The sequence below is a fragment of the Lepisosteus oculatus genome, chromosome 9 (genome assembly GCF_040954835.1).
Source record: "Lepisosteus oculatus isolate fLepOcu1 chromosome 9, fLepOcu1.hap2, whole genome shotgun sequence".
In the NCBI taxonomy this organism is placed as follows: Eukaryota; Metazoa; Chordata; class Actinopteri; order Semionotiformes; family Lepisosteidae; genus Lepisosteus; species Lepisosteus oculatus.
Window position 1 is genome coordinate 19,401,696 of NC_090704.1, and position 13,709 is coordinate 19,415,404.

General features: G+C 38.7%; 1 protein-coding gene across 2 annotated transcripts; it reads left to right on the plus strand.

Annotated features, from left to right (window-relative positions):
- Positions 1–853: 853 nt before the first annotated feature.
- Positions 854–7,652, plus strand: serpinc1 (serpin peptidase inhibitor, clade C (antithrombin), member 1). Of its 2 annotated transcripts, none has more exons than XM_015339303.2 (7): positions 854–979; positions 2,712–3,060; positions 3,758–3,973; positions 4,373–4,510; positions 4,991–5,384; positions 5,697–5,761; positions 7,246–7,652. In XM_015339303.2, the coding sequence occupies exons 1-7, from the start codon at positions 900–902 to the stop codon at positions 7,426–7,428; spliced, it is 1,425 nt and encodes a 474-aa protein (XP_015194789.1). In that variant the 5' UTR covers positions 854–899; the 3' UTR covers positions 7,429–7,652. The 2 variants fall into 2 exon arrangements, with proteins under 2 accessions (XP_015194789.1, XP_006643149.1); XM_006643086.3 differs by having other exon boundaries at positions 854–974.
- Positions 7,653–13,709: the final 6,057 nt, after the last annotated feature.

Below are 13,709 nucleotides of genomic sequence, written 5' to 3' on the forward strand. Positions count from 1 at the left end.
AAGTGCCATGCTTTACAGAGGTTTGTTAGGTAGCTGTGCAGCATGCATAAGCTGCATGTGAACAAGTAGAGGTTTATTCCATGCTGAAAAGCAAATTCATTAGATCAGTACTGTTTTTAATATATCTAAAACTGTTTATTCCTAGCAAAACACTGAGATAATAGAGGAATGCCAGAACCAGACTTCTCTGATTTTCCTTTAGCAGCCAAGCTTTAATTTATGGGGTCATTCTGAGAACATAAATATGCACCAGAAACACAGCTTGAGAAGAATCGATTTATTTATTAGAGATTAAATTATACAGATTAGACACCTGATCGCTCACAGGTCTGCTGCCCCTGAAACTTTGTGAAGTAAACCCCCATTTTCCCAGCATTCAGCTTCTCTGGCCACACCTGTGCAGTTGTTGCTTTAATCATTTCAACTGTGAACCCTGGTACAGACTAATTACCGCAGCCAAGCACAGTAATGCCAAGGACAGTGCAGCAGTAAACGTCTTGCTTCTTACTGCTACTTCCCTGCAGAAAAGTAGATCGCAGCAGCACCCTAATTTTATTAGTATGTGAGCAAACTGTTGATATTGAAATAGGAGCTAAATTGTCTTTAAAGTATGGAAATTTAATGGCAGATGAAAAATATTCTTGGGTTGGTTGCTCCCGAAGGTGTTTCGGGATTTGTGAGTGTATTTTCTATGTGTGAGAAGGCAAGGCTGCTCATTTCACAATGTTAAAGAACCACATTAGTAATGCAAAAAATCTTTTTTCTCCGTGTTTAATCCCAAAAGTTCAAAGATTAACCAAACCAGTTATCCTGTGTAAACGATGATCTGATTGATTGTCTCTGCACTGGCGGCCAGTGAACTCCTCGCTGTGTTCATCATAGTGCGTTTTATCGAGTTTATGGTCTCCCGTCCACATTCTGTCTCACTGCTGCTCCAGCTTGGCTTGTTAACTGAAGGAAGACGGACACTACAGGTAAGGTAGGATCTCACTGCTGCTTTTCTTTGGGCAACCTAAAATCTTAAGTGTTGCTGCAAATATGTGGAATTTTTCAGTAAAGTTGTATAAGGTAACCAAAAGTCCTTTTTCAACAGAAACCCTACGTTCCTCTACGTTTTGCTTCTAGGACTAAACAATTATGCTATGGGGTCTCTGTGCTCTTCAAATCTTGAATTTTTAAAAGTTTTTATACAAAGCCATTCTTATATTTAATTAAAATATTTTTTAATGGCAGCATTCTAATTATCTTAAGAAAGTTTGTTTTCTTATTTCAGTTTAACCTAACACTTTCTTGAATCAGTGTTCATATTTTTAATCCTGGCTAAATATGTTGGTCATGCTTCAATTTATCAGCTGGGGCCCCTTAAATTGCCAGTTTAAAATTGCTCTGTTTCTGTTGTTGGCTTGTAGATCACTTTAATTGAAATTGAGATGTTCACACATAAAGTAGATTGTGGAATTCTAAACTGCATATCAATTTCTGATATTTTTTGTTTCATATATTTTGCATCAAAATATGATCTTTCATTGATTAACCTCAAATTACATGAACACTACAGGTAAGGTAGATCCTTTGATCTGATTCTGCTTTTCCTCTGCCAGCTTGGAAATAAGGTGTGGAACATTTCAGTGACGTTGGAATACACTGCACTGTGCAATCGCAGGCAACATTGGGCAATCCAACATTTTTTTGCACACCAGCAAATAACATGGACAGAAATCAATAGGTGTCTTTTACAAATATTTTCTATTGAGAAACAATGTCCAATAGCAATGCCCTTCATAGGTCTCTTTTTCCTTAATCATTGCTAAGGCCACTGGGGAATTTTATCTAGAAACTCCTGGGTTTCTTCACTAGGGTGAAATTCCTAGTCTTGATCCATTCAGTTTTTAGCCCTTTTGTTTGAGTAACATCTGCTTCCTGATTTTCAATTCAAGTTGTGGACATTCGATCCAGTCTGAGGTGGCCAGTTGTAGAAAGTTGTAGAAGTTGTTTCATTGGAAACAATGATATGTGAGCTCTACAATGTCTAAGTAATGTCAAAGAATGCTCCAAAATAACAACAACAGAAAAAACAAGCATCACAAGCAAAGAATTCAGAACAACAGTGTTTCAGGAGATCAGAAACTTATTTTACATTGTTTGAGAGGGAGATTGCAGAGTGGATGAAAGATGTATTGAGTCCATTATACCTGCAGAAACAAGAGGTGTCTCTCAGATGGGAGTACTGTTAATTTACCATGCAAAGGTTGGGCCACACAACTCTACATAATGCTCTTAGACATCTATGTCAGTTTGTAGAGGGCATTTAGATGGTTTACCCCAATGATTTTGATATTACCTTCTTCATTTTTCCCAACCTATTACTATTAACAGCACTGATGTTGCTGAATGAACCAGAGAGACAGTATGTTAAAACACTTTCAATAAAAGGTTGTAGCAAAGTGTTGAAATAGTTCTTTCTATGTTAAGGAATCTGAGTTTCCTATGGAAAACATTCAGTGTTGCCCTTTAGAAATGTTATAACTGGTATAAATACAAGTTGTATCTGGTGTGACAGCCTTTAGATAATGGGGTTTTGTCTACACTCACTGTGACTGTGTCAAGATGTTGCTGTACCTAGTCTTGATGGTCGTGACATGCATGAACATATAGACTATCTGCTTTAGTGACTGACCCAACCTGGGCCCTGACGTGCATTTTGCCCCCAGGATGAGGCTCTTGGCTGTCTTGGCTACGTGCCTGTGTGGCGTTCTGGCTGTGGATGATATCTGCACAGCAAAGCCCAAGGACCTTCCACTGGAGCCCATGTGCATCTACCGCAGCCAAGACACAGCAGGAGATGAAGCTGCAGAACCAGACAAGATCCCAGAACTCACCAATCCCCGTGTGTGGGAGCTGTCAAAGGCCAACAGCCGCTTTGCCCTGGCCCTGTACAAAAACATGGCTGACTCCAAGTCAGCTACCAGCAATATCTTTATGTCCCCAATCAGCATCTCCACTGCCTTCGCAATGACCAAGCTGGGCGCCTGCAACAAGACGCTTGCGGAGATCATGCAGGTGTGTGTCTGAAATGGGGCATAAGCTCCTGCATCGGGGCTTCCAGACTCTCAGGATCTTATACACAGCATCTCCATCAGAGTTCAGTTCCTGCATTTTAATGGCAGAAGTACCTGTCAAGCTAAAAAAAAGAGAGGTGATGGCAAAAGTTAGTATGATGTGTAGAATTATATTGCCGTTCATTTACAAACATTTAGCAAGGTACGTTCTTGTGGTCATTTTGCAGCTTCCCACATTTTGTTCTTCCCCCATGTTTGTAACATGTCTTGCTGATGTTTGCTATGTTTTTAAGAAGACAGACTTACACTGCAGACTGCAATGTTTTTTTTCTATTCAGAATAATGGTTTCTGTTAATTTGTCCATCAGCTGTGTACAGGATTAATACAATTCAGCACAAAAGAGGATTCTGTTTGAACCCAAATGGAGCATTGCCTCCTGTGAGATTTTAACATGCTTTCTTGTTTTCTCAAAAATAGAGTTCCAATTGATTGATTGCATAGAACCCTAATGTTCTAGACCTAGTATGAAAATAGCTATTTTTACATATGCATAACCATTTGGAGTTTTATATTTACATTTGTTCAGTGCCTTTTGAATCTCTGTTCCCTGCTATCATTAAGGGAATACCATTACCCATGCTGTGTGTAACTTTCTCCAGCTTTGTGGTTCAAACTCACTCCAGCTCCGTTCTTGCAGGTGTTCCAGTTTGACTCCATCAAGGAGAAGACCTCTGACCAGGTGCACTTCTTCTTTGCCAAGCTTAACTGTAGACTGTACCGTAAAGCCGACACGACTGCCGAACTGGTTTCTGCCAACCGACTCTTTGGGGAAAAATCTTTGGCCTTTAACCAGACCTACCAGAACATCAGTGAAGTGGTCTATGGTGCCAAACTCATGCCCCTCAATTTCAAAGTAAGTTATGTCTCTCACAGCACTGAGCTTACCTGTATCCCCTTCGATTGAACAAAAAAAAACGACTTCAATTGATGAGTTTTAATCTTCTGCACTCTACATATAAATGGTACAATTTATATATTTTTATACCTAAAGATGGTTTAAAAAAACTGGTTGAGGAAATAGAGAATGCTGTTCTTTCAGGCCCAAGTCATCTTGAGTGTCATAAGGGCATAGAGCCAGCAAATACATCGAAATTAAAATGTGTGTTGTTTCTATTGGTTGAAAAATCCAAATAACCAAATTTCTTAATATTGTTGTAGCATTTCTCAAAAATAAATATTTTAACAACAAAAGTGACTTGTTTGCATGTCTTAAAAGCAATAAATCCAATACAGTCTTTGTGTTAACTTCTAGGAGAAACCTGAATTGTCCCGGAAGACCATCAATGACTGGGTTTCCAACAAAACTGAGAACAGGATCACAGATGTTATTCCTGAGGGGGTTCTGAATGAAAACACAGTTCTTGTGCTCGTCAATACCATCTACTTCAAGGTGAGATGAAGTGCAAGCTATAGTGATAGATTTGCAGAGTGAGAATCCTGCGAGTGAACAATATGTTCTTTGGGTCAGATAATTGTCTTGACTTTTATTCTTTACTGTTGTTCCATTCCTTACTAACTGTATCAGTCTTGCTTTGCTTCTACACGTGACTTCAGCTTCTTCAAGGATGACAGGTTTAATGTAATAAATGACGTCATGTGGGCTGCACAGCTTTTGGGACCTGGTGGTGATCTCTTTGAGCCCTATACTGCAGTTCAAGGTCACCATGGTCCTTGAATAAGCTGTCTTCTGATAATGGAAGGATATTACCACATTTTTCTTTCTCTTTTTTCACATCACACCAGGACCTGCACTCTGTTGTATCCACTTAGGTTCAGCTCTTCCCGAGTTCTTGTCTATTTACTTTTTTTTCTTCTCCTTCTGTTCTCATTTCTTTTGCTTTTGTGTTTTGTCTTCTTCCCTTCCTGGCAGGGGCAATGGATGAACAAGTTTGAAAAGGAAAGCGTCTTCAAGGCCGACTTCCACAAGACCGATAAGGAATCCTGCTCTGTGTCAATGATGTACCAGGAGAATAAGTTCCGCTATGGAAAGTTCCAGAAAGACAAGGTCAAAGTGCTGGAGCTGCCCTATAAGGGCAACGCAATCACAATGGTGCTCATCCTCCCCATGACGGGCACCTCCCTGGCCGAGGTGGAGAAGGATCTGAGTCTGAAGAGGCTCATGGGTTGGCTGGACACCATGAAGGAGATCACAGTGGCCACACAGATCCCTCGCTTCCGCATCGAGGACAGCTTCAGTCTGAAGGAGAAGCTCCAGAAAATGGGCCTGGTTGACCTGTTTGACAGTAACAAGGCCAGCTTACCAGGTATGGTGGCTATGAGAATATCCCACGTCTAAGTCAAATGAGGTTGGATCACCAGGGGTCCATGATTACCTGCAGAATATCCCTGAGATCCTCCAATATATATTCAACACGTATTGAAAAACAAAATGCATTTTTTACAAGTCATTCTGAACCTTAGTCTTTTTAAACTGTATCTGTTAAGCAAGTCAATTACATATCTATACTGAAAGACATAAAAAATGCATCAAATAGGTGTTGGAACTAATAACAATTAGTTTGTTATATGATTGCCTTATATATTTGTGTCTTTATCTCATATGTTCTGTTTTTCAGGTATTCTTGAAAATGGAAGGGATGAACTGTTCATCTCAGAAGCTTTCCATAAAGCCTTCTTAGAAGTAAGTAAACTAGGATTTTTCCTTAAGACACTCTAGTAACAGATAACATAAACTTCTGTAATTTTATTACATAATTCTTTTCAATAAAATAACTGAAAATTCCTTTTTTATCTCCTTCATAAAAGTAAAGCATTTTAAAGGTTAAATTAAATTAAAGGTTTGCTGAATGTTTAGAGCTAATATCTTAATATTCAACACCAGTGATGAACACTCTGGTTGCAGACAGAGGAGCTCCATTCACTGTTTGCATGTCCATTCATGTGCTGGTACTTGATTATCAAATATAGTCATAGTCTTTGAATGAAAGCAGACATTTGTACATGAAAATAGTCAGAAGTTAAAAGACATGCATGTTGGGAAAGGTAGATAACATTTTAAGTGTCCTTTACTTTATACAAGTAAGTTCCAGGTTAATAATATTCTGTGTGTGGGATTCCTGTTCATTCCTGATGCAGAATCTGTACATGCTCAGAGGGGGTTATGACCATGTTTGACCTATGTACTGGATGAGCAGAGTTCCAAACAGAACAATCCTGATTCTGAAAGTACAGGCAGCAAATATTCAGGACTGTTGTGCCATCCAGTTCTTCAAGGAGGAGGTTCCGATTTAAAATTGCTTTAAAACAGAGAATTCCACTGCATATGTGAAACAGCCTTTAGAAAAATAGTATTTTAAAAATATGAAGTCTTCATTTCACCAAATGCTAAGTGAATGACCTCCAAAAGATTCAAGCAAATTTGCCAGCTGAGAACACCAAAGCTCATAAGCTATAGTCCAGTTTTGTTTCAAATTACTCAATTACACCTATATCTGTACTAATTTGATTTAAAAGCTCATTGTTCCTTAATCACTAACCAACATTATTCAACATTCAGCATGGGTAATCACCAAAAAATGATAGAAATTCCCTTTAGAATTCTCAGTCAACCTCAAACCTAAAAAAATAAAACCCAGGCAGTTGATGTGGTATTATGAATTTGTATGGAAAATCTGCAACTGACTAATTTAAATTATATTAATGTAATTAATAATTAGTTATATTCATGTTGATGTAATTGTGACTTTGATTTCAGTTTGTAGGTCTTGAATATTGTAAGGATCATTCTTTTAGTGTTCTTATTAAGTAATGAGTTGAGATGAATATCTCAGACAAAAAAAAAGGGCTATTTGTTCAGTATGTGGTTAAAAAATTTGGAATGACTTCTGATGGAGAATTACTTGAAGTGTTCCTTGATTACTGGGGCACTGATTGAGGTGCTGTGCTGTTCTGTGGCCTGACCTCAAGGAGGTGGTGTTTCTCTCTAGGTTTTGACAGGTGCTGTGTCTCTCTGGGTTGTGACCACAAGAAAGTCCTGTTTCTCTCTGGGTTGTGACCTCAAGGAGGTGCTGTGTCTTTCTGGGTTGTGACCTCAAAGAGGCACTGTGTCTCTCCGGGCTGTGCCTCTCTGGGTTGTGATCCTAACAGGCTGTTTCTGTGCTGCAGGTGAATGAGGAAGGCAGCGAGGCTGCAGCCAGCACAGTACTCATTGCTATGGGCCGTTCCATCAACCTGAACCGGGAGGTGTTCATTGCCAACAAGCCCTTCCTGCTGATGATCCGGGAGGCCTCCATCAATGCCATGATCTTCATGGGTCGTGTAGCAGACCCTTGCGGGAGCAGCGAATAAAACTCATAGCGGAGCCCTTGATCCCAGTCTATGGCTATCGCAAACAGTGACTGTACACCATCTGAAGTCCACACACAACAATCTTCATCTGTGGAGGGCTTTTCTGCCTGCTGTGTTGAAGTTTTGTTATCTTTTACACTCAAAAAGAGAGCCCACGCACCCCAGTTTTCTTAACCACATTGTGAATGTACCACATTGTGAATTAAAGTTTTACTGTTCCCAGATTTCTATTATGTAGGTTAATATTTTATTACTATTTTGAATGTGATGGTAAAGGGATGTATTTCACATAGCTGTTCCTTTGTGAAATTTTTACAGAAGACAAAAACCTCATTAGAAAATACTTCTAAACCCAAGAAATGCTGGCATCCTTCTGAAAAGACTGCAAGATCCTTTGGCCCCACATGGCTTTTGCACAGTATCTGTGTAGTCAGTCAATTACACAATGTCTAATAAAGTTTAATCTTTGTATTTTAAATCACATTTAATTGATCACAAATTGATCAGTCTTCAGAAAGTGATGATTTAACAGTGACCTATAATACCTGCTGGATCATGAGCTCTCCTGAACTAGTGTCAGGGATCCCTGCAACAGTGGGGTGACTTTCAGTAACTTTTGCCCTTGTGCACTATTTGCTCTATTTCTGCACCAAATGAAATCCAGTTGCTTTGGATTAAATACATTCTTTACCACACCACAATCTCTTGCGAGTTTTCTCATTTGCCTGTTTGGCACTTGTTTAAAGGTTTTGAGAATCCTAAACAATTAACCGGTGACTGTAGTCTGTTTGACAGGATACAATGTATGTGGAGATACTGTTATAAACTAGATAAAGCTACAGTGCAGCTCTAGACAATACCTGATACCACTGTTACCATGGATATGAGCTTAAACTCTAATGATATGTTTCTATATAATGATCTGAGAACTCTGCTTTTTCTTAGGGATGAAAAGGTCTTTTTTGCAGTATGGATAGGTCTATTGTTCCTTTCTGGCTCAAGTGGAGAAGGTGCATCCTGTTTTGGCCCTGGAGAGCTACAAGAAGACATCTGTTCTCTGTAACTGAGCTCTGTTCTCAGTGAATTAAATCCATGACTTAAAATAAGACTGGGGTTTTCCAGGTTAAGCGTAGAAGACAACTGCGTGACAGTCTGATCATTGGACGCTTAAACAGGGCAGTGCAAAGCTGTTCAGGAAGCTCTGGTATGGAGGCAGAAGTCCTTGTCACTATACTGCAGCCTGGGAACTTGTGAGTAAGGGAGGTGAGAGAGGCCTGTTTTAGTTCTTGCCAGTACTCTGGGCTTTATGGGCTAAAAGGCCTATCCTGTCAATGCACAAATAGTATTCACTATTGTCAAACGTGCAGCAGTGAATGGGCTGGACAGAAACTTCATAGTAGAGGAAGGAACAGAGGGCACTAATTTGTTAAATCATAAATCAAATTTCACCTTATTCACAAGTTTTGTATTCAATAAAACCACAGAAAACTCAGGATGTAGTAAGGGTTTTCTGTTTTTATTTTATATTCAGTGTTTAAATAAAAAATGCACAACTTTAGTAACAAAGGAAAAAAAACATGAACACCATACAGCATTCTTACGTGTTTCAGCACCACTGAGTTAAATACACAGCTAAAAAATATATCAGGGAAAGGGGCTTGTTAAAAGCTTTAGAAAAACCCTGTAACAGGTAAATATGTATTCACTCTGAACACAAAATACAAAGGGACAGGGTTCAAGTCAGTGGGACCTGGAGTGGGATTTTACTGTCCCCCTTCAGTTCAGACACAGTCGAACACCTACAGGATCACATGCATGTCTTTAATTCTCTACCGCTAAAACAAAGCCTTCCTTTAATGAGGTTAATAATACAGTCTGATTGCACTGATCAGGGCCACCCCCTTACTATTATTATATTTTAGTAGAATTAAAGCTTAATAACCCATGCATTTATTTAAAAATCAATCCCACGAGTGTCCCAGGGCAACAGTGGGGCGTTTCACTGGCTAAAAACCGCAAGATATATTTCACACAAGGAGTGCCCAGAATCAGCATTATTAGGAAAGCCTTTGGCCTTCTGTGAAAACGTGAATAAAAATAATTATATAACCTATCCTTCACAGTAACACTTAAAGTGCTTGGTTTTGTAAATAAACTGACTGAGGTGTTAAAATGAGTTGAAATACTGTAATTGTAGCTATTGATGCTGATGTAGTGGTAGTATAGGTTGTTGTGTTGATACATATTTACAAGGATTCCAAATTAACCTTTCCTTGTGGAAGATCCCAATGCAATCTGATGACACACAGGAATACAGCATCCACACAATGAACAGACAGACTGACAGAAAGATATGTTTGGAAAAATGTTCTGCTGTGGAACCAGAGGAATAGGCTTATATGCCTTTTCGTACTGAAGCAACAATTTTTTCTATTAACTATGTTAATACAAAATGAAAATAGCCTACTGTTTATAAATTATCATTGACTGGGCAGCTCAGGGTTTGCGAAGAATCACAACTGAAGCAGGTTCCACAAGGCTGTGTTGATAAAGCCTCCCCCACCACACTGCTATTAATCTGTTCCACCTTATTAAAGATAACACAGAAAATAACCTATTACATGTTAGGGTCATTTAAGAGTCTCTACAGTTCTTTTTCTTCAAGTTTTCATAACATTAAGGAATTTACTGCTCCTGTTACACAAGTTTAGTGTGGATGAAAATATTCTATAGTAAAAGATGCAAATATCTGCAAATACATAGTTGAGTGCTAAAATGCAACAGAAAAAACTGACAAATGAGACTCCAAATTAGATTTAATTTGCTCTACTGGTGCATTTTTTTGTAAAGAGAGCCTAGCAAATCCATACAACAACATTCATCTTCAATAGCAAGCAGTTGTGGGTTTTTCACATTGAGTGAAATGGTCATACTAGTTTATTCCAGACACACCATCTGAAAGAACTCTCTTATTGACAGGAAGTGAAGGGGAGGAATATAAGGGCTACACAGGGTTCAGAGTCTCATATTTTACTCACAGGCAGATATGGACTTCAAAAACAATACCAGTGACTAGGTTTTCCATTTTCACATTCTCACACCATCTCTCACAACAAAAGGTTTACAACTGTTTTAGCTGTTATTGCTGCCCAAATGAACTGCTAAAAATTATGATTCCACAGGAAAAAACAAGTTGTATTTTGTTATTGCAAAAGAGGGTGAATGGCATACTGAGAGAGCAGACACATGTAATAACGTTGAAAATGGAGTAGAACGGAGATCAATCTTTTACTAAGAAATACTGGCATGTTGCATAAAGAGCTGCAGTATTTTGTAATCTAGTATAACACTATTTTTGAAACTGTGCTGTTTAAGGGTAGGTTAAGCTACCAAAACCTATAGCAGAAAGCAGATATCTTACACATTAGTGTAAAGAGAAACACATCTATCTAAAAAACATTATTGAAAACAATAATGAATAGGAACAAGCAGAGAAAATAAAATGTTCTATTAATCACACCTCCATAAACTTACCAGAATTTAAGTTAAAAAATTTCAGTTTCATGTGTTAACTCAGTCTTTCCTGTAAGGATATGAGGGTCACCAGTCAATTACAGGGTACACAAATACAGGCACCTCTTAGAGGTTTCGATTAACCTATCCAGTAAAGCTTTGGAAGTTAAGAAAATTAGAACACTCAGCAAAAACTCATGCAAGAATGGGGAAAACATGCGTTTTCAGTGCGAAAATGAAGCAAGGACCCAACAGCTGTGAAGCAGCAATGCTTACTATACTACCCCACAAAAGACGTTCTTCTATGAAGATTTCAAGTGATTCTTGTTTAAAGAATTCCATCAATGGTTTCCAGAGTGTAAAAGTAAACAAAAAGTGTGTTACAGAAGGCTATGTTTTGAAGTACAGTAAACTGAAAGTGTACTTACTACAGACCACTATAAAGAAAACTGCTATGTAAATATTTATAATGTACAGCATTTAAGGTCGTCCCTGAATCCTGTCATTTAAATTAGGTGCACCCATGCAAGTCCCCAAAGCACACAACAGAAAACTGCTGTTAGCATACTTGAAAGTTACTCAAATATACCTGTCTTTTTGTATTCCATGTGTCTAGGGGCTCAAGGCTGCAATATACGGACTTTTGCTTCTCTTAATAATAATAATTGCTTACACTTATATAGCGCTTTTCTGGACACTCCACTCGAAGCGCTTTACAGGTAATGGGGACTCCCCTCCACCACCACCAATGTGCAGCATCCACCTGGATGATGCGACGGCAGCCATAGTGCGTGAGAACTTTCACCACACATCAGCTATCAGTGGGGAGGAGAGCAGAGTAATTAAGCCAATTGGGGATTATTAGGAGACCATGATTGGTAAAGGCCAATGGGAAATTTGGCCAGGACGCCAGGGTTACACCCCTACTCTTTTCGTGAAACGCCCTGGGATTTTTAATGACCACAGACAGTCAGGATCTTGGTTTTACGTCTCATCCGAAGAATGGTGCCTGTTTACAGTACAGTGTCCCTGTCACTATACAGCAATTTAGTTGCTGTATGAGTTCCCATGTTTTCTTTTTTGAAAATCTTGGACTGGAGCATCTGCCTTGATTATTTCATGCTGTTAAAATCCTGTAGTGACCAAACAAACAAAGCAAAATATCTACATGCACAATTTTCACCCTCAAAAGAAAAGCTTGACTGCTCTTTGTAATCCAACTTTACACAGGAGGAAAAACTTAACATAGACTTTGGGGAAGATATCACTTAAAACAGGGCTCTGTTCTCTTTAAAAACAATTCTATTTCAATCTCTCCTACAGCCACTATGAATGTGGGATTCATCCTGAAACTGTTCTTAACTGAAAGAAGTGGCAAGTGCAACATTACACTCTTCAAGCAAGCCAGTACTGGTCACAGGCACAAGGCAGATGAAGATATCATATCACTGTGTAGTCATCGTTTAATGACTACCTAGTATTATGCCTGGATGTATCATCTTTGTTAAAATAAACCTGGTAACCTCCAAAATAACAATTAAAGGACAGTTGCATTATTTCACCCTGCCCTAAACGGTGAATAACTAAAACTTCTATTTTAAATGGTTTAATAATATAGCAGGTACCAATATACCTGCACTCAGAAAAAAAAAATAGTGGCAAATGTCCTGATTCCAATGAGATACCAATGGAGATATGTGAACTAAAATGAAAATCAACAATAAAAATGGGAATTTTAGCTATTTGCGTTTTATTGACAAAAGTCTCCATGTGCTATAATTTGTAAAAGGTGCACGATGTTCTCTAAAAAGTTGTTAACACAATTCTCTTCTGCATTAAAACTACTTTTCATTATTTACACAGTAAATAGAAATTTGGCTCTCACATTTCCTATTAAAGCTTTTAAAAAGCAGTCTAAATCTGTATCAAACACACCCAGCATAGATAATGATGAAGCATCTGCAGATTTACAATAAATATAAATGCTTACAGTTTATATTTTTCTGCTTTCCAGGGTGTCATTATAGTATTTCAGATCAATGCTTTGCACATGTAGTAAAACGGAACATGAAGATACCTTTAAGAAGGGCTGCCCTTCACAGTGAAGTCATTGTGTAAATCAACAGCAGGATGGCTAAAACATGGTGCAGAAAGTGCTATTAATGTGACAGTAATGTGTAACAAAGCTATCACTGCTCACCCTTCCACACAAGTGGAACACAGACCCAAGCACAGTTGCCAGCAGTCTGGTCACTTTTGATTGACACTACCGCCGCGTGGAAGGCATTCAGTTTTCTTTTTCTCACACTGCAGCAGCCGCCTGCTTCTCTGAAAGAAATCTAGCACTAAGAATCATCTTCCAAGCTGCTCCGCAGCTCATGGGCAGATGCACTGGACTAGAACACGGAAGCTCTCCCACATAATTCCGGATCCCCCAGCATGTAACAGCAGCTTGGAAACCAGCTCAAATCTCTCCCAGGATGTCTAAAAATAGACCAAAACCTGCAGCAGCTGTCTGCTCGCTCTCACTCACAAATATTCATTTGATATGGGAACAAGGTTTCTTACTGATTTGAGGCTCTGACTCTTACATTAATGTAAAAATGGAGAAGACAACAAACACAGAACAAAAAAAAAAATCAGTAGCCGTCTGAACACACACCATGTAAAACCTGGCGCACACCCATTTATAATTCACAGCCCATTGCCAAAGTAAATGAAATCCTGCTAACAGTCCAAATAAGCATTTCTCACTTTGCTAAATTTAG

Bases quoted from the DNA above. Each gene is read 5' to 3' on its own strand.
- serpinc1 (XM_015339303.2), top strand. From the start codon at position 900: ATGGTCTCCCGTCCACATTCTGTCTCACTGCTGCTCCAGCTTGGCTTG. The intron at 4,511-4,990 runs GTGAGATGAAGT...CCTTCCTGGCAG, and splicing joins TCAATACCATCTACTTCAAG to GGGCAATGGATGAACAAGTT. The intron at 5,762-7,245 runs GTAAGTAAACTA...TCTGTGCTGCAG, and splicing joins TCCATAAAGCCTTCTTAGAA to GTGAATGAGGAAGGCAGCGA.